Source organism: Taudactylus pleione, unplaced genomic scaffold (assembly GCF_031769625.1).
Source record: "Taudactylus pleione unplaced genomic scaffold, aTauple2 ptg000405l, whole genome shotgun sequence".
Taxonomy (NCBI): Eukaryota; Metazoa; Chordata; class Amphibia; order Anura; family Myobatrachidae; genus Taudactylus; species Taudactylus pleione.
This window is the reverse complement of record NW_028284807.1, coordinates 1,509,542-1,530,034: the sequence shown is the minus strand read 5'-3', so window position 1 is coordinate 1,530,034 and position 20,493 is coordinate 1,509,542. Positions and strand designations below refer to the sequence as shown.

The following is a 20,493-nucleotide window of genomic DNA, read 5'->3' as shown; positions in this document are numbered from 1 at the left end:
CTTGTTTGTTTCATTTCAAAGCCATTGTGGTGGTGAATAGAGGCCAAAATATGAAAATTCTGTCAATGTCCCAATATTTATGCACATTCTGTGTCCGTGTCTCCCCCAGGTGGCGCTCCCCCAGCGTCGCTGTGTCTTACACCAGTTGACGCTGTCTGAGCAGGAACAGGCCGTGTACGACGTGATCTTTGCCAGATCCAGGTAAGAGTCTTAGATTTAGCCCATTTGTTACTACAGCCAGTGATGTGGTATGGTGGGATGTGTGGTATTGTAGGGATGGGATGTGTATGGGGTGTGGGATGTTTGATGGGATGGGATGTATGATGGGATGGGATGTGGGATGTATGATGGGATGGGATGTGGGATGTATGATGGGGTGGGATGTGGGATGTATGATGGGATGGGGTGTGGGATGTATGATGTGTGGTGGGATGTATGATGGGATGTGTGGTGTGGTGGGATGGGGTGTGGAATGTGTGGTGGGATAGGGTGTGGGATGTATGATGGGATGGGGTGTGGGATGTGTGGTGGGATGGGGTGTGGGATGTATGATGGGATGTGTGGTGGGATGTATGATGTCATGGATGGGGTGTTGGATGTGTGGTCTGATGGGGTGTTGGATGTGTGGTGGGATGGGGTGTGGGATGTGTGGTGGGATGGGGTGTGGGATGTGTGGTGGGATGGGGTGTGGGATGTGTGGTGGGATGGGGTGTTGGATATGGGGTGTGGGATGGGGTGTTGGATATGGGGTGTGGGATGTGTGGTGGGATGGGGTGTGGGATGGATGGGGTGTGGGATGTGTGGTGGGATGGGGTGTGGGATGTATGATGGGATGGGGTGTGGGATGGGGTGTGGGATGTATGTGTGGTATGATGTGTGATGGGATGTTCTCTGTAGGAATTGGTGTGGTTGGTATAGGAGCTATGACTGGCAGGGACAGGTGTGGTGGGTACTGGGGCTGGTGACTGGCAGGGACAGGTGTGGTGGGTACCGGGGCTGGTGAGGCAGGGACAGGTGTGGTGGGATGTATGATGGGATGTGTGGTGGGATGTATGTGTGGTATGATGTGTGATGGGATGTTCTCTGTAGGAATTGGTGTGGTTGGTATAGGAGCTATGACTGGCAGGGACAGGTGTGGTGGGTACCGGGGCTGGTGACTGGCAGGGACAGGTGTGGTGGGTACCGGGGCTGGTGACTGGCAGGGACAGGTGTGGTGGGATGGGGTGTGGGATGGGGTGTGGGATGTATGTGTGGTATGATGTGTGATGAGATGTTCTCTGTAGGAATTGGTGACTGGCAGGGAGAGGAGTGATGGGTATCGGGGCTGGTGACTGGCAGGGAGAGGAGTGATGGGTATCGGGGCTGGTGACTGGCAGGGAGAGGAGTGATGGGTACCGGGGCTGGTGACTGGCAGGGAGAGGAGTGATGGGTACCGGGGCTGGTGACTGGCAGGGAGTTACTGAGCGATGAAGGAGATTATGCTGTTGCCGTCTCTCTTTGTGAATAACTCGTCCTCTATATTTTCTACAGATCTGCTTTGCAGAATTACTTGAAGAGACATGAGGGGGCGTCACACATCCCGTCTGGGGGGGCAGATAACCCCTTCGAGAAAGGTTTGTCTGGAAACTTGTGTGTGATGGAAACATAAATTATCCATGTGACTCAGTCCTGCTGTTCCTGTATGTCCCTTCTGTATACTGGAGCGCTCTCTCTCTGTGACTGCCCCATTGTACTGGCGCTCTCTCTGACTGCCCCCTTGTACCGGTGCGCGCGCTCTCTCTCTCTGACTGCCCCCTTATACCGGCTCTCTGACTGCCCCCTTATACCGGCGCGTGCTCTCTCTGTGACTGCCCCCTTATACCGGTGCTCTCTCTCTCTCTCTGTGACTGCCCCCTTATACCGGCGCGCTCTCTCTCTCTGCGACTGCCCCCCTTATACCGGCGCGCGCGCGCGCGCTCTCTCTCTCTGTGACTGCCCCCTTATACTGGCGCGCGCGCGCGCTCTCTCTCTCTGTGACTGCCCCCTTACACCGGCGCGCGCGCGCTCTCTGTGACTGCCCCCTTGTACCGGCGCGCTCTCTCTCTCTGTGACTGCCCCCTTGTACCGGCGCGCTCTCTCTCTCTGTGACTGCCCCCTTGTACCGGCGCGCTCTCTCTCTCTGTGACTGCCCCCTTATACCGGCGCGCTCTCTCTCTCTGTGACTGCCCCCTTATACCGGCGCGCTCTCTCTCTCTCTGTGACTGCCCCCTTATACCGGCGCGCTCTCTCTCTCTGCGACTGCCCCCTTATACCGGCGCGCTCTCTATCTCTGCGACTGCCCCCTTATACCGGCGCGCTCTCTCTCTCTGCGACTGCCCCCTTATACCTGCGCTCTCTCTCTGCGACTGCCCCCTTATACCGGCGCGCGCGCTCTCTCTGTGACTGCCCCCTTATACCGGCGCGAGCGCGCTCTCTCTCTCTGTGACTGCCCCCTTATACCGGCGCGAGTGCGCTCTCTCTCTCTCTGTGACTGCCCCCTTATACCGGCGCGCGCGCGCTCTCTCTCTCTCTGCGACTGCCCCCTTATACCGGCGCGCGCTCTCTCTCTGCGACTGCCCCCTTATACCGGCGCGCGCGCGCTCTCTCTCTGCGACTGTCCCCTTATACCGGTGCGCGCTCTCTCTCTGTGACTGCCCCCTTATACCGGCGCGCGCGCTCTCTCTCTGTGACTGCCCCCTTATACCGGCGCGCGTGCTCTCTCTCTCTGTGACTGCCCCCTTATACCAGCGAGCGCGCGCTCTCTCTCTCTGTGACTGCCCCCTTATACCGGCGCGCTCTCTCTCTCTCTCTGTGACTGCCCCCTTATACCGGCGCGCTCTCTCTCTCTGTGACTGCCCCCTTATACCGGCGCGCTCTCTCTCTCTGTGACTGCCCCCTTATACCGGCGCGCTCTCTCTCTCTCTGTGACTGCCCCCTTATACCGGCGCGCTCTCTCTCTCTGTGACTGCCCCCTTATACCGGCGCGCTCTCTCTCTCTGACGGTCTTTCTCATTGTGACAGTTGCTCGGGAGTTTGGCTCCAGTGAGATTGAGTTCTCCTCCGCGCCCCGCGCCCAGGGCTCCAGCACGGTACATATCCTGTCCCTGCTGCTCCGCCTCCGCCAGTGCTGTGGTCACCTATCTCTGCTGAGGACGGTAAGTGCCCCTGTAATCCCGGATCTGTAATCCTCATCCCTGCTGTGGTCTCCTGTCCCTGTCTCATCCTCTGGCTTCTAGGTGACCATGCTCAGGGATGAGGGATGGTGCCTGCACTGAACGACACATCGCTCAGGGTGGCCTCTGCACAGTACAATGAACTGCTCCATGATAACGATACCGTTATCGCGCAGTCCTTCATTGTCTGCTAGTGGATGCGCACCGTATCAGTTGTTTTGGGGTCATATACCCCGATATTAACGTCATGTCTGGATGACGGATTTTGGGATTTTGTGTGTATCTCAGTCTAGTTCCAGCCGTTATAGTTACTATCCTTCCCTTCTATGTATTACATTACATATATACAGAACGCTGTACTGCGAGTCCCTGTGTTGTTATGTCTGTGCTCCTAACCACTGAGTCACCTCTTCCCTCTATACACACTGTGCGGTAACCGGACCATGGGCTGAGTGATGACACTGTGACCCCCCCATCTCTCCCCCAGACTCTTGACCAACAGGAGCTGAAAAGTGAGGGGCTGACCCTGACCCTGGAGGAGCAGCTCAACGCCCTGACCCTGTGTCACCTAGAGACCCCCGACCCCAAATCCACCGTCTCCCTGAACGGAACCAAGTTTCAGGCTGAGCTGTTTGAGAGTGAGAGCCGGAGCACAAAGGTGCGTGCGTCAGGATTAGTACATAACGCCCATAATACCATCATTTGTGCAATAGGGGGAAACCTGTCTATACAGAGAACCAATGGAGGTGGTGTCAGTAGTAACCAATCAGATTTCAGACGTCATTTATCTAGTATAGGCTATAAAATAACCACTGAAACGTGATTGGTTCCTATGGTAATACCTCCCCTTCTCCCCCTAAGTGTGTTATGTTGGAGTTCTGTCACTGATGGGGATACAGTGTATGTGGGACTCTAGATGGGACCCCAGGGGGTACTGTCTGCCGATATGTCGGTATTAGTGATAGAAATGCAGAAAGCTGTTACATTATATATAACTCAGCTCTGGCTCTCTGTACTGTATATATATCTCCCTCTGGCTCCTCTGTACTGTATATAACTCAGCTCTGGCTCTCTGTACTGTATATAGCTCAGCTCTGGCTCTCTGTACTGTATATAACTCTGCTCTGCCTCTCTGTACTGTGTATATATCTCCCTCTGGCTCTCTGTACTGTATATAACTCAGCTCTGGTTCTCTGTACTATAGATATCTCCCTCTGGCTCTCTACTGTATATAGCTCAGCTCTGGCTCTCTGTACTGTATATAGCTCAGCTCTGGCTCTCTGTACTGTATATAGCTCAGCTCTGGCTCTCTGTACTGTATATAACTCTGCTCTGCCTCTCTGTACTGTGTATATATCTCCCTCTGGCTCTCTGTACTGTATATAACTCAGCTCTGGTTCTCTGTACTATAGATATCTCCCTCTGGCTCTCTACTGTATATAGCTCAGCTCTGGCTCTCTGTACTGTATATAGCTCAGCTCTGGCTCTCTGTACTGTATATAGCTCAGCTCTGGCTCTCTGTACTGTATATAACTCAGCTCTGGCTCTCTGTACTGTATATATCTCCCTCTCTTTCTCTCCCCAGATCAATTCTCTTATCTCGGAGCTGAAAACCATAAACGCTGGCTCTGAGCCCCAGAAGAGGTAAGGAATAGGTGGATTATGGGTTACATACGTTATGCATACATTATCTGCATTAACAATTAGAGGTGTGATATGGTAATAGCGGAGACACGCCTGTTGTATGACCCAGTATAAGTGTGATATTGTAATAGCAGACACACGTGTGTTGCATGACCCCAGTATAAGTGTGATATTGTAATAGCAGACACACGTGTTGTATGACCCCAGTATAAGCGTGGTGTGATATTGTAATGGCAGACACACGTGTGTTGTATGACCCCAGTATAAGTGTGGTGTGAGTAGTTGGTGGTCTGGTTATTCTCGTGTATCGTTACCAGCGTCATCGTGTCGCAGTGGACCGGCATGCTGAAGATTGTGGCTGCACATGTAAAGCGCATTGGACTCTCCTACGCCACCATCGATGGCTCCGTCAATCCCAAACAGCGGATGGAGGTTGTGGAGGAGTTCAACATCAACCCCAGAGGACCCCAGGTGTGAACAGGTCTATTTCCCACAATGCTCTGGATTCTTTGTGTTATGCGACCGCTGTGCGTATAGAACGTTACTTTATTTGCAGGTGTGTGATGGAGAGCGGGTGAGAAGCTGATATTACTCCTCTGACCGCTGTGCGTATAGAGCGTTACTTTATTTGCTGGTGTGTGATGGAGAGCGGGTGAGAAGCTGATTCCCTCCTCTGACCGCTGTGCGTATAGAGCATTACTTTATTTGCAGGTGTGTGATGGAGAGCGGGTGAGAAGCTGATATTACTCCTCTGACCGCTGTGCGTATAGAGCGTTACTTTATTTGCTGGTGTGTGATGGAGAGCGGGTGAGAAGCTGATTCCCTCCTCTGACCGCTGTGCGTATAGAGCATTACTTTATTTGCTGGTGTGTGATGGAGAGCGGGTGAGAAGCTGATATCGCTCCTCTGACCGCTGTGCGTATAGAGCGTTACTTTATTTGCTGGTGTGTGATGGAGAGCGGGTGAGAAGCTGATATTACTCCTCTGACCGCTGTGCGTATAGAGCGTTACTTTATTTGCTGGTGTGTGATGGAGAGCGGGTGAGAAGCTGATATCACTCCTCTGACCGCTGTGCGTATAGAGCGTTACTTTGCTGTCTTTATTTGCTGGTGTGTGATGGGGAGCGGGTGAGAAGCTGATATCGCTCCTCTGACCGCTGTGTGTATGGAGCGTTACTTTTTCTACATCAGGGTCCATAGGGTATCCACAAAATACCTTGGGGGTATAGGTGATGACGTCAGGCATCGGGTACCATAGAGTTAAGTTTTCAGCCTCCCAGGATGCACTAGGGTCCCCTCCTATACCCCGCCCCCGAGCCAAGGCATCAGTTTCGTTTGGTGCCCGGCCGGAGTCGGATGCACCTGTTTAGAGGGGGGCTAAGGATAGCCCCGGCAGTGTTATTTATTGGCGAGGCCTATTACTGTTACGGTCCCGGTACAGGAACCGCCCTGGGCTTGTTTCGCCAAAGCGCTTACAACCCTAGTGGGCCAGCTAGCTCCGCAGCCTGCGTTCTCAAAGATGAGATTGTCCCAGCAGTCAGTGGTGTCGTCACCCATGCAGGGTTTCCCGAGACAATTGATGGTACCCCACAGTCTCCCTATTTCCCCTCCCCAAGTCTCTCAGGAGCCTGCGTGGGTTAATTCACTGACAAGTTCTGTACAGCAATTGTCGGACGTGTTACAAGGGGAGTCTGTGTTGAGGCCACATAAGCGGCCGGTGGCGTCTCTGTCCGCTCCTTATGAGGATGACGACGTGACGTCTGATGATGGGGAGATTCTGGATCTTTCTGACCAGGAACCTCTCCGTACTAAAGAATCGGACGCTAGGTCCAAGGTTTATATTCCTGAACTTATTCGGGCAGTCCGCACAGCTTTAGTGATTGAGGATGAAGATCCTCGAGTGTCCAAATCTAAATATGCCTTTTTAAGGATATTAAGGGTGACGCCACAGTGTTTCCTCTTTCGGGTCAGTTAGTGGACCATTTAGAGGAGGCGTGGAAACATCCTGGCAAACTATCAGCCTCAGAGACGCTTGGCAGTGACTTATCCGTTTGCGGATAATTATTTTTCTAAGTGGGAATCCCCTCCACAGGTGGATTCTCATGTGACACGCCTAGTCCGAAGTGCCACATTACCGATGCCCTCAATGTCCTCCTTGAAGGATGCTGCGGACCGTAAGGTGGAGAACTGCCTAAAGTCCGTTTATTCCCTTGCGGGGGGGGGGCAGCTAGACCGGCTATGGCCATTTGTTGGGTTGCCAGAGCTATGGAGCGCTGGGCTGATAGTTTGGAGGAGTCTTTCGATTCCGACTGTTCGGCTGAACAGACCGAGTTGATAGCAATCTCCGGGATTTGGCCACTTATATCAATGAAGCGGCCTTTGATATCAGTACCCTGGCGTCTTGGATTTCTTGGGCAGCTGTAGCTGCTCGTCGCACCTTATGGTTGTGATCTTGGAAGGCGGACGCTGATTCCAAGAAGGGCTTGAAAGCTTTGCCTTTTAATGGAGAAGTCCTATTTGGTCCGGATCTGGACAAAATCGTAGCCACGCTGGCAGCAGCCAAATCGGCATGTCTTCCGTCTGCTGCGATTCCTTCCAGTTCAGGTACGTCGTCCTTTCGGCCTTACAGGGCCCAGGGTAGGCCTAAGACAGTCTTTTCCCAGACAGTCTGGCCCCAAAAAATCGGCCAAGCCCCGGAAACAGGCCTGGAGTACCAGACGTCCGGCCTCTAAGCCAGATGACAAGCCTGCGGCCTGACGGTCTGGGCCTCCCTTTGGGGGATCCCAAAGTGGGAGGCCGCCTGCTGCAGTTTGCCCAGTGTTGGTCGGTTACCACGATAGTTGGTGGGTTCACGAGGTGGTTTCTCACGGGTACGCCCTCTCCTTTCGGCACAGGCCCCCGTCCCGATTCTTCACCACGGGTTTCCATCAGAATGGAACAAGGCCATGGAACTGCGGAAGGTTTTGCACACTATGCTCCAGGCTGGAGTTATAGTGCCTGTTCCATTCTCCCAGAGAGGCCAGGGTTTCTATTCCTATCTGTTTTTGGTGCAGAAACCCAATGGGTCGTATCGTCCGATCCTCAACCTCAAAGCACTCAAGTCTTTGCGGGTGCCGAGGTTTCGGATGGAGACCCTACGGTCCATCATTCTGGCGCTGGAACCTGGGGATTACATGGCGTCGTTGGACATACAGGACGCTTACCTGCATGTCCCTATTCTTTTACGCCATCAACAGTTCCTCAGGTTTGCAATCCGCAACGATCACTTCCAGTTCCGGGCGTTACCTTTTGGGCTGGCGACAGCACCACGTGTGTTCACCAAGGTCATGGCGGCTTCCCTGCGGCTGCAGGGAGTCCGCATGTTACCGTACTTGGACGACCTTCTGTTGGTGGCAGGATCTCCAGAGCTCCTTCTACGCCACTTGGACCTGACCATTGCGGTACTGCAACGGCACGTCTGGTTGATAAACTGGCAGAAGTCCATCCTGATCCCGTCTCAGAGGATTCTGCACCTCGGAGCCTTATTGGACTCCAGACAGCAAAGGATCTTTGTGACGGGGAAAAGATCTCTGCCTTGCAGTTGAGGGTGCGCAGTTGTCTGCAGAATCGCCGTGTGTCTCTGCACTCGGCGATGAGGTTACTGGGTTCCATGGTGTCAGTATTCGACATGGTGGAATATGCCCAGTTTCACTCCAGACCTCTGCAGCAATTGATCCGGTCCAAATGGAATGGACTGCCTCAGAGTCTAAAATCCCAGACGATGGTGCTCACTCCGGAGGTTCGCCTGTCCCTAGCCTGGTGGTTGCAGACGACCCATCTCAACAAGGGTCGTCCATTCTGGGTGGCGAATTGTGTCCTGTTGGGGGCTGGGGAGCAGTCATGGGTCCACACTTGTTCCAGGGCAGGTGGACTCGGGCTTAAGCAGAGCTTCCAATAAATCTTGGAGCTCCGCGCGGTTTTCAATGCTCTCCAGCAGGCACATCGGGTTCTCCAAGATCACCCCGTGCAGGTCCAGTCGGACAACGCCACCACCGTGGCTTACATAAATCGGCAAGGAGGAACCCGAAGTCGGGTGGCTCTCAGAGGTGTCCCGAATCCTGGTTTGGGCGGAGCGCAATCTCCCGGCCATATCGGCAGTATTCATCCCGGGAGTCCTAAACTGGGAGGCGGACTTTCTCAGTCGCCAGGACGTTCATCCGGGGGAATGGTCTCTGCACCAGGACGTCTTCCAACTTCTGGTGGACAGGTGGGGTCTTCCAGAGATCGACCTCATGGCGTCACGGCACAACAACAAGTAGCCGGTGTACGGGTCTCGCACAAGAGACGAAAAGGTGTCTCTGGTGGATGCTCTGTCCGTCCGGTGGACGTTCCGGTTTGCTTATCTGTTTCCTCCGTTTTCCCTTCTTCCACGGGTAATCCGGAAATTCAAACAGGAAGGAGGGACGCTCCTGTTGATAGCTCCCGAGTGGCCCCGGAGGCACTGGTTCTCAGACCTCCAGGGACTGTCCGTGGACTTTCCTCTGCAGTTGCCGTTACGACCGGACCTCCTGTCACAGGGTCCTTGTCTTCACCCGGACCGACTCTGCTGTCTTTGACGGCGTGGCTGTTGAGACGGCCATGTTAAGGTCCAGGGGGTTTTCCAGCTCTGTAGTGCAAACAATGCTAAGGGCTCGGAAACCATCCTCTGCAAGGACATACCATCGTGTGTGGCATACATTCTTCCAGTGGTGTCGGCCGAGAGGTTATGCTCCTCGGGAGTTCTGTCTGTCTAGAGTGTTAGCTTTCCTATAGGTGGGACTGGACCATGGGCTTCGCCTTGCGTCTCTGAAGGTGCAGGTGTCTGCCCTGTCCGTCTGGTTCCATAGTAGGATTGCTGCAATCCCTGATGTGCGCAACTTTATGCAAGGTGTTCTCAGAATTCAGCCACCTTTTGTTCCACCGGTGGCGCCTTGGGATTTAGCTGTGGTCCTGAGGGCTCTCCAGGGACTGCCGTTTGAACCACTGGGCTCAGTGGACCTCAAATGGCTGACAGCTAAAACAATTTTCCTTCTGGCCATTGCTTCGGCCAGACGTGCTTCTGACTTAAAGGCTCTCTGCTGTAGACCCCCTTTTCTGATTTTTCATAGGAACAGGGCGGTGCTGCGCACTCTTCCTGGTTTCCTTCCTAAAGTTGTTTTCACATCAACGAGGAAATCGTTGTGCCGGCTTTTAACTCACCTGATCTTTCAGTGGGTGAGGCCACTTTGGACGTTGTGCGGGCCTTAAGGATTTATGTTGACCGCACTTCTTCATTTAGGAAGTCGGACACCTTGTTTGTCCTCTATGGCTTCCGTAAAAAGGGTTGGCATGCTTCAAAGCAGAGTTTGGCAGGCTGGATTCGTATGGCTATTTCAGAAGCTTATCTTCATTAAGGCCTTCCGGTTCCTTCCTCTGTGAGGGCTCATTCCACTAGGTCTGTGGGTCCTTCGTGGGCTGCTCGACGTGGTGCCTCTGCAGTCCAGATCTGCAAAGCTGCCACATGGTCCTCGGTCCATACCTTTGTGAGGTATTACGCATTTGACACCTTTGCCTCTCAGGATGCTTCCTTCGGGCGGCGGATTCTCCTTTCAGCACAGGAGCGTCCCCACCCTTAAAGGATACTGCTTTGGGACATCCCCAAGGTATCCTGTGGATACCCTATGGACCCTGAAGTAGAAAATATGAGATATGGTAAGAACTTACCCTTGTTATCTCTATTTCTACGAAGTCCATAGGGTTCCACAGGACTCCCGCCCTGTCGCACCTGTGCTGCAGATGGGCTTTGCTCTGGTCACCGGTTTTTCCGTCTCCCTCTGGTGAGAATGTGATTCTTGTGTGTGTCCAGATCTTTTTTCTCTGTCTTCCTCCTCCTCCTCCGGCCTATGGCTTGATACGTAACTGAGATGCCTTGGCTCAGGGGCGGGGTATAGGAGGGGGTCCCTAGTGCATCCTGGGAGGCCCGATTTCTGACATCACCTATATCCTGTGGAATCCTATGGACTTCGTAGAAATAGAGATAACAAAGGTAAGTTCTTACCATATCTCATATTATTTGCTGGTGTGTGATGGAGAGGGGGTGAGAAGCTGGTATCACTCCTCTGACCGCTGTGCGTATAACAAGAGCTATGGTAAGAACTTACCTTTGATAGAGTCCACAGGGTTGACCTTGGGGTATAGCTGGATCTGGATCCACGGGCACCACGCAGTTAAAGCTTTTGCTGCTCCCAGGATGCACTTGGGTCCATCCTCCTCTATACCCCGCCCCGAGCCACAGGCACCTCAGTTGGTAAGCAGCCAAGGCCGGAGGAGGAGACCAAACAGAGAGAAGGAAGACTGGAACACACAAGAAACCATACTCACAGAAATGGGAGACGGAAAACCGGTGACCAGCCACACAGCCCATTTGAAGCCAGGTACGTCAGGGCGGGCGCCCTGTGGACCCTATGGACTTCGTAGAAACAGAGATAACAAAGGTAAGTTCTTACCATATCTCTTGTTTTCTACTTCAGGGTCCATAGGGGGTCCACAGGGTTGACCTTGGGGATGTCCCAAAGCAGTTCAACTAAGGGCGGGGGACACTCCTGTGCTGGAAGGAGTACCCGGCGCCCGAAGGATGCATCCTGAGAGGCGAAGGTGTCAAAAGCATAGAACCCCAAAAACGTCTGAATTGAAGACCAAATGGCCGCCTTACACAACTGAACAGCAGAGGCGCCACGCCTAGCAGCCCAAGAGGGACCCACAGAACGAGTGGAATGAGCCTTAACAGAGGCTGGCACAGGTAAACCCTCCTGTGCATAAGCCTCACAAATAACGGAACAAAGCCAACGGGCTAACGTCTGTTTGTTGGCAGGCCAACTCCTCTTGTGAAAACCGAAGAGGACAAACAATGAATCAGACTTCCTAACCGAAGCAGTCCGGTCCACATAGATTCTAAGCGCCCGGACTACATCCAAGGAAGCCTCACCAGCTGAAAGATCAGGTGACTGAAAAGCTGGCACAACAAGTTCCTGATTAATGTGGAACTTTGAGACCACTTTGGGCAAAAACTCAGGACGCGTGCGGAGCACCGCCCTGTCCTGGAGAAAAATCAGAAAAGGAGGGCGACAGGAAAGCACCCCCAATTCTGACACCCTCCTGGCAGAAGCAATTGCCAGGAGAAAAACGGTCTTAAACGTCAGCCACTTGAGTTCCACCGACTTAAGAGGCTCAAAAGGAGGACCCTGCAAGACCCGTAGCACTACCGCCAAGTTCCAAGGAGCCACAGGAGACACGAAGGGAGGCTGGATCCTGAGAACACCTTGGAAAAAGGTGTGAACATCTGGCAGTGTAGCAATCGGTCGTTGAAACCACACGGACAAAGCAGACACATGAACCTTCAGAGAGGCAAGGCGTAAGCCAAGGTCCAAACCTGATTGAAGAAATTCCAAGAATCTGGAAACCCGGAACACCTGAGGATCATAGCTTCTGGACTCACACCACTGAAAGTAAGTGTGCCACACCCTGTGGTAAATCCGTGCGGAAGCAGGCTTGCGGGCCCTGTGCATGGTACTAATAACCGAACTCGAGAAGCCCCGAGACCTTAAGACGGCCGTCAAAGACAGCCGACCCAGATCCGGGTAAAGGCAGGACCCTTGAGACAATAGGTCCTGGCGCTGAGGAAGAAGGTACGGAGCGTTGATGGAGAGGCTCCTCAGATCGGAGTACCAAGGACGTCTGGGCCACGCTGGAGCCACCAGCATGAGCGTGCCGCCGTCCTGCTTGAATTTCCGCAGGACCCGAGACAGCAGGGATATCGGAGGAAATAGGTTAGCCAGTTGAAACGTCCATTTCACCGACAGTGCGTCCACCAGACTTGCGCCTGCGTCTCTTGTCCTTGACCCGTACACGGGCAACTTGTGATTGTGACGGGAGGCCAGCAAGTCCAGTTCCGGCAGCCCCTTTCTGTCCACGAGTAGCTGAAATACCTCAGGGTGAAGCGACCATTGCCCGGGATGCACGTCGTGACGGCTGAGGAAGTCCGCCTCCCAGTTGAGGACTCCGAGGATGAAGACTGCCGAGATTGCTGGAATGTGGCACTCCGCCCAAGCAACGATGCGAGACACCTCCGACATCGCAGCCCGACTGCGAGTTCCTCCCTGGTGGTTGATGTATGCCACCGTGGTGGCGTTGTCGGATTGAACTTGAACCGCCCTTCCTTGAAGAGCGGTGCCGGACGACTGCAGGGCCCTGTACACGGCCCGCAGTTCCAGAATGTTGGTGGGGAGAAGTGCTTCTTTCGCAGTCCAACGTCCCTGAAGTGACAACAAGCCTGTCACTGCCCCCCAACCCCGGAGACTGGCATCTGTTGTGAGCAGGTCCCAGTCCGGGATCCAAAAGGGGTGCCCTTCGACTAGATGAGCTGTCTGAAGCCACCAAGCCAAAGACTGCCAAACCTCCGGGGACAACACCAGCATCTGAGACCGGATCCGGTGATGTAAACCGTTCCATTCCGATAGAATCAGCCCCTGCAGGGGCCTGGAGTGGAACTGGGCAAACTCCACCATGTCGAATGCCACCATGGACCCCAGAACTCTCATTGACGAATGGACCGACAGTCGGCAACTGCTCAGGCAACTGTGTATCCGCAGCTGTAGGGAGGAGACCTTCTCCGGAGTCAGGAAGATCCTTTCTTGACGAGAATCTAGCAGGGCTCCCAAATGAACCATCCACTGTGATAGAATCAGGGAGGACTTTTTCCAGTTTATCAACCACCCGTGCGCTCGTCAGGTGGAGATGTTGAAGCAGTACCTCCGGAGAGCTCGCCAGCAAAAGGAGGTAATCTAGATACGGTAGCACCCGTACATTCTGGCTCCGAAGATGGGCGGCCATGATCGCCATCACTTTGGTGAATACCCTTGGTGCCGTGGAGAGGTCAAAGGGAAGCGCCCGAAACTGGTAGTGATGTTGTAGGATAGCGAACCCTCAGATACCGCTGGTGCGAAGGTGCTATCGGAACAAGGAGGTAGGCGTCCTGGATATCCAGGGAGACCATGTAATCCCCAGGTTCCATCACTAGAATGATGGAACGTAACGTTTCCATCCTGAACTTGGGAACTCTGAGCAATTTGTTCAGACACTTCAAATTGAGGATAGGGCGATGAGAACCATTGGGTTTCTGCACCAGAAACAGAGTAGAGTAGTACCCTGTCCCCAGTTGTGATTGAGGAACGGGAACAATGACCCCTGCTTTCAACAAGGACTCTATAGCTTCCTGAATCTGCAAAGCTTTGGTTTTTGTCCTGAGAAGGACTCGTGCAGAAAAACTAGTGGGGCGGTCTGTGCTGAAAAGACAGGGCGTACCCCTGGGAGACCACTTCTCGAACCCAGGCATCCGTGGTGGTATTGTGCCAGCACTGGGCAAATTGAAGAAGTCGGCCTCCCACTCTGGGGTCCCCCAGAGGGAGGCCCGTCCCATCAGGCAGAAGGTTTATCTTTCTGCTTGGAAGAAGGGCGCCTGGCACTCCAGGCCTGCTTCTTGGGCTAAGAGGCAGCCTTGGTCGCCGACTGCCTCGGGAAGGACTGACCTTTGGCCTTGCCCTGAACCCGAAAGGCGGAGCTTCTCACCTTAGCAGGTGCTGAAGCCGAAGGGATGAAGGCTGACGTGGGTTTAGCCAGAGTATCCACTATTTTGTCCGTCTGGACCAAATAGCAACTCCCCATTAAAAGGTAAGGCCTCCAGGCCCTTTTTAGAGTCTGCGTCTGCTCTCCAGTACCTCAGCCATAAGGACCGACGAGCAGACACAGCTGCAGCCGAAACCCTAGAGGTCAGCAGACTGGCATATAACGACGCTTCCCCAATATAGGAAGCCGCAGCTCTCATCTGTCCTATTAACGCTCTCTGGATATCCGGAGCATCGTCTGGAAAAGTATCCTCTAATGCGTTGGCCCAGCTCCCAACGGCTTTAGCCACCCAGGAGATGGCCATGGACGGACGGGCCACAGCCCCTCAAAGAGAGATAGACTTTAAACAAGTTTCCACTTTCCTGTCTGTGGGATCCTTCAGAGAGGAGACAGACTGTAATGGCAATGTAGCGCTTTTAATTAAGCGGGTGACATGGGAATCCACCGCAGGTGGGGTTTCCCATTTCCTGCAATGAGCCTCAGGAAAAGGATAATTGGATGCCAACCGTTTCTGTGGTTGGAATCTCTTACTGGGCGACTGCCAGGCCCCCGCCATATGATCCGTCAATTGGTCAGATAGGGGAAAAGCATTCAAAGTTACCTTAGCCTTTTTAAAATTAGGATACTTTGACCTAGGAGCTGGCGCATCATCCTCTATGTGGAGGATGGCCCGCACCGCCCTAACCAATGCCGGCACATTAATGGAGGACTTAGTCTCTACCTCCTGGGCCATGGCATCCGAGTCAGTGTCCTCATGTACTTCTCCATCATCTGAAGACACGTCTGTGTCCGTTAACTGCCAGCCAGTGAAGCAATAACGGGGCGCTTGGACGCCTTTGGGGGCATGTCACTTTGTAATATCGACTGAAAAGCCGAAGACAAGGCCGCCAGACTCTGAACAGAGCTGGAGAGTACATCCACCCAGGGTGGAGGAACCGCCTGAGGATACCCCTGAAAGGGCACCATAGACTGCAGGGTCACGGAGGGAGACTGTACGTACACTGGCAACCCCGAATAAGGACCCACAGTCTTAGACCCGGAGGGATACTGCAATAAGGGGGTCATTCAGACCCACTCGCGAGCGGCAGTACGCTCGCAAGTGGGTCGATGTTCCCCACTGTGCATGCGCACGACGGAGGGAGCTCCGTCGTGCGCATGCGCGAGACCCGGCGAGCGAAGGACTTTCCTTCGCTCGGAGTGTCTCACCAAAGGGGGCGTGCTGTCGATGGTGACTGTCGAGGGAACGCCTACCGTCTAAAGCCGGCCCCACTGACATCACTAGTGATGTCAGTGGGAGTGATTTGGGCTCTGATAGAGCCAAAATCACTCCTGGCCTTGCAGTTGGGAAACCCAACCGCAGGCTTTCACTCGCAGTTCCGATGGTCGCGATGGTGAAGACCATCGCGACCATCTTTTTGCACGCTCGTATATGCTGTGGGTGGTGACCCACAGCTATACGAGCGTCCAGGAGGACGCTCCATTTTAATGGAGGTGGGCCCTAATTCAGAGCGAGCGCTCTGGTCAGAGCGTCCGGCTCTGAATCAGGGCCTAAATGCGGAAAACTCGGGGAAAGGGGGATGGTAGGCTGGGGCAACGCCCTAGTAGGGACTGCAGTCGGGACCGCTAAACGGTCCACGATTGACGCCAGCACCTGCGAAAACATTGCCCAAGGAGGATTCTGCGCCGTAGGGGGTTTGGAGGGGCCAGACACCGCTCACACAGACCATCCTGTGATAAATTCTCCTCATCAACCCCTGCAGAACAGCGTCGGCAGAAAAACAACACAGGAGCCACGGAGAGCTCAATCTCATCAGACATGACACAAAAATTTTCAATAAATATGTATCACAAAGAAGAGGTGAGGCGTATAACACCTGCACACTCCCAAGTATGCAACACAAACAGCCCACAATATGGCACTGTGTAGTACCCAACTGTATGTGATGGACCTCACAAATACTTGTTTTATATAAGTGAGGGTCACAGAAAAACGCCCTTCCCCCACACACCTGCCGGGCCGTAGGAGAAGGAAAGGGATAGGTATAAGATGACAGTCAGCAGAAATTAGCACAGACAGCAGCACTAGCAAAAGTCACATACCATGCAGAGAAGTTATACTCACTGCACCTTCCGCTACAATCACCCTCCCAGATTCAGTGTCTGGGAGGGCTATAGTGCTGTGTACACTGTCCTTTAGCAGGGGAGAGGTACGCAGGGGGACCGGTCCATGCACCGCCTGGGAGATCTGCGTTTGCCAGAGAAGATGCTCGCCGGACAGCTCAGAGGAGGAGCGGCCGCAGGAGAAGCAGCTCAGCCACGCCAGCACGCATGAGATAAGGCGCGCTGAGGGGAGGAGCTGCTAGACAGGGAAAGGCGCACTCCCCTTTCTAGTAATTAACCCCAGGGATGCTGGTTCCCACTCCAGCCTTTACTTCCTGGTGGTCTAGCGGACACGCGGGGTATTCCTAACAGAGGAAGCCCGCGCCGCCGGTCTGTCCCCACAGAGTCCCGCTGCGATCCCCAGATCAGTACTGGTGCCGCAGCGCCAGCGGGGGTGTTGGAGCGGCAGCGTGGACGTCCAGATGGAAGTAAAAATAAATAAATAAATTCCTCCTTTAAAAAATTAAAATAAGCTTAGGGGCTGCTTATGCAGCCCCTCTGTGCCAGGGTGGCCCCACTCCGGCCGGGCACCAACTAAAACAGAGGTGCCTGTGGCTCGGGGGCGGGGTACAGAGGAGGATGGACCAAAGTGCATCCTGGGAGCAGCAAAAGCTTTACCTGCGTAGTGCCCGTGGATCCAGATCCAGCTATACCAAAAGGTCAACTCTGTGGACCCTCTATGGACCCTGAAGTAGAAAGAGTGTTACTTTATTTGCTGGTGTGTGATGGAGAGCGGGTGAGAAGCTGATATCACTCCTCTGACCGCTGTGCATATAGAGTGTTACTTTATTTGCTGGTGTGTGATGGAGAGCGGGTGAGAAGCTGATATCACTCCTCTGACCGCTGTGCATATAGAGTGTTACTTTATTTGCTGGTGTGTGATGGAGAGCGGGTGAGAAGCTGATATCACTCCTCTGACCGCTGTGCATATAGAGTGTTACTTTATTTGCTGGTGTGTGATGGAGAGCGGGTGAGAAGCTGATATCACTCCTCTGACCGCTGTGCATATAGAGTGTTACTTTATTTGCTGGTGTGTGATGGAGAGCGGGTGAGAAGCTGATATTACTCCTCTGACCGCTGTGTGTATAGAGCATTACTTTATTTGCTGGTGTGTGATGGAGAGCGGGTGAGAAGCTGATATCACTCCTCTGACCGCTGTGCATATAGAGTGTTACTTTATTTGCTGGTGTGTGATGGAGAGCGGGTGAGAAGCTGATATCACTCCTCTGACCGCTGTGCATATAGAGTGTTACTTTATTTGCTGGTGTGTGATGGAGAGCGGGTGAGAAGCTGATATCACTCCTCTGACCGCTGTGCATATAGAGTGTTACTTTATTTGCTGGTGTGTGATGGAGAGCGGGTGAGAAGCTGATATCACTCCTCTGACCGCTGTGCATATAGAGTGTTACTTTATTTGCTGGTGTGTGATGGAGAGCGGGTGAGAAGCTGATATTACTCCTCTGACCGCTGTGTGTATAGAGCATTACTTTATTTGCTGGTGTGTGATGGAGAGCGGGTGAGAAGCTGATATCACTCCTCTGACCGCTGTGCATATAGAGTGTTACTTTATTTGCTGATGTGTGATGGAGAGCGGGTGAGAAGCTGATATCACTCCTCTGACCGCTGTGCGTATAGAACGTTACTTTATTTGCTGGTGTGTGATGGAGAGCGGGTGAGAAGCTGGTATCACTCCTCTGACCGCTGTGCGTATAGAGCGTTACTTTATTTGCTGGTGTGTGATGGAGAGCGGGTGAGAAGCTGATATCGCTCCTCTGACCGCTGTGCGTATAGAGCGTTACTTTATTTGCTGGTGTGTGATGGAGAGCGGGTGAGAAGCTGATCTCGCTCACGTTTGCGCCCCAGGATCTGGCTCCCCTCCCACGGGCGCACCTTCTCACTCCCCTGGTGCAGTGAGGACATGAGCCCGTGCGATAACTGAGTGTGTGGAGCTCGCTGGGCTCTGTCTGGCTGATAAAGGGGGTGATGGAGGCGGCTGCATCTGGTAATGATTTGGGGTGTCTCTCTCTCTGTCTCAGGTCATGCTCGTTTCCCTCTGTGCTGGTGGCGTTGGTTTAAACCTCGTTGGCGGAAACCACCTCTTCTTGTTGGACATGCACTGGTAATGCCAACCTCCCGGGGCCGCCACGCTGGAGGGTGGGGCCAGTGTAATGATGGCTGCCATGTGTGATCACTTATGTCATGATGACGCCACCAACCACAAGTGACCCCATCCCCATTTGCGTTTTATTAGCGATGACCCTATAATAGAATGGAGAAGACTTTCACTGTGGGAGGGTGTAATATGAATTTCCGGTAAATCAGTATTTTGCCCCATTCAGCACCTTATGCGTAAACATTATGAGAGTAAACCTAGTGTAGTAGTGGGGGAGGGGGGTTGTATTAGTAATAGGAGGGGTATTGGGATGGGGGTTACTGGGGTGGGGGTGTAATTTCCTGTCCGGGTGTAACACTGTCTTGTCTCCCAGGAATCCGGCACTGGAGGATCAGGCTTGTGACAGAATCTACCGAGTGGGACAGCACAAGGACGTGGTCATACATCGGTGAGAATGTTGGGGTCTTTCATCGTTCCGCTGGTGGGTGGAGTCATTTCTGGGCCTCATTAGTGTAGCTCTCGCTAGCTTCCCTGTGATTCTGTTACTGGGGAGGATTATCGGTCGAATACCCTGCGTTCTGCTGAGCGCTGTCCGCACATCCGTCTGATTATATGTGGTGTAGTGTGGGGGATGGGGAGGTACTGGCCACGTGTCTAATCCCCCATAATCCAAAGCCGAGAGCCAGGAAAGCAAGCGTGAGTAATCAGCCACAAAGGGGGCACTTCCGTAGTCGCTGTACGCCAGGGTGATGTATGGGGAACCCCACCAAGCGGATTACTTCTACTTTCACTATAGGCAGCATTTATGGGGGGTAATGTCCTGTGTGCTTGTTGGGGAACCCCGATACCCTGTGTGTATAACATTGTGACTGTATTATTACTGCCCATTGTTATCACTGCAGATCTGCTGATTGTCTCTTGTTATCGTAGTGTCACTGATCTGTCCTGGGTGTAGTTATGTATTACCCTTCTCACTTATATACAGTTTACCCCTATAAGCATTATTACTTTTATTTATTGCATGAAAATGAGCAGAACATGAATTGATCAGACCCACACGTTATTACCAGGAATAGCTAGAAGGACCCAGGCGTTTCTCCTCTTTCCTGGCAGAACCCGGTCTCCATCCAGCGAGATCTATATATACATAGTGAATGCTCTGCGTATTGTTTACGCCTCCAATACGTAACTACGTCTGTCAGGATGTCTGCAGCGATTGTCCTGGGCATACCTGGATTTATTATGTGCGTGTATAATGATTACTTGTTGCCCCCAGGTTTGTGTGTCAGGGGACGGTGGAGGAGAAGATCACTCAGCTCCAAGACCAAAAGAAAGATTTGGCCAAGAAGGTTCTTTCTGGAAACGGCAGCACATTCACCAAACTGACACTCGCCGACCTGCGGCTGCTCTTTGGGATGTAACCGGCACAGCACAGCCAGTCTGCCGGTTATCAGCCTGAGTAAGACGCTCCTGTTACCGGCATTACCGGCTTTCTGATAAGTGTAAAACACGGTTACGATGGTGATAAGAGATTTACTCGTTTATTTATGACGGTTGTTGATGCGGTTTCTCTTATATGTTATATATATATATATATATATATATATATATGTATATCTGTTATGTGTTGTGTAATAAAGCAGTGTGGTTTTCTATAATAATTTGCACCTGTTATTTTATCTGCCCCAGTCGCTCACCCATGTTACAT

General features: G+C 53.0%; 1 protein-coding gene across 2 annotated transcripts in view; it reads left to right on the top strand.

The window, feature by feature from the left end:
• The window catches only part of TTF2 (transcription termination factor 2), a 192,744-nt gene extending 172,286 nt beyond the window's left edge, over nucleotides 1-20,458 (top strand). For both annotated transcript variants that reach the window (XM_088446797.1, XM_088446796.1), the window contains exons 16-24: nucleotides 110-201; nucleotides 1,531-1,613; nucleotides 3,040-3,173; nucleotides 3,679-3,849; nucleotides 4,777-4,835; nucleotides 5,153-5,306; nucleotides 18,709-18,791; nucleotides 19,159-19,233; nucleotides 20,062-20,458. In XM_088446797.1, the coding sequence (XP_088302923.1) occupies nucleotides 110-201; nucleotides 1,531-1,613; nucleotides 3,040-3,173; nucleotides 3,679-3,849; nucleotides 4,777-4,835; nucleotides 5,153-5,306; nucleotides 18,709-18,791; nucleotides 19,159-19,233; nucleotides 20,062-20,206 (996 nt within the window). In that variant the 3' untranslated portion in view covers nucleotides 20,207-20,458. The remainder of the gene's footprint in view (nucleotides 1-109; nucleotides 202-1,530; nucleotides 1,614-3,039; nucleotides 3,174-3,678; nucleotides 3,850-4,776; nucleotides 4,836-5,152; nucleotides 5,307-18,708; nucleotides 18,792-19,158; nucleotides 19,234-20,061) is intronic.
• Nucleotides 20,459-20,493: the final 35 nt, after the last annotated feature.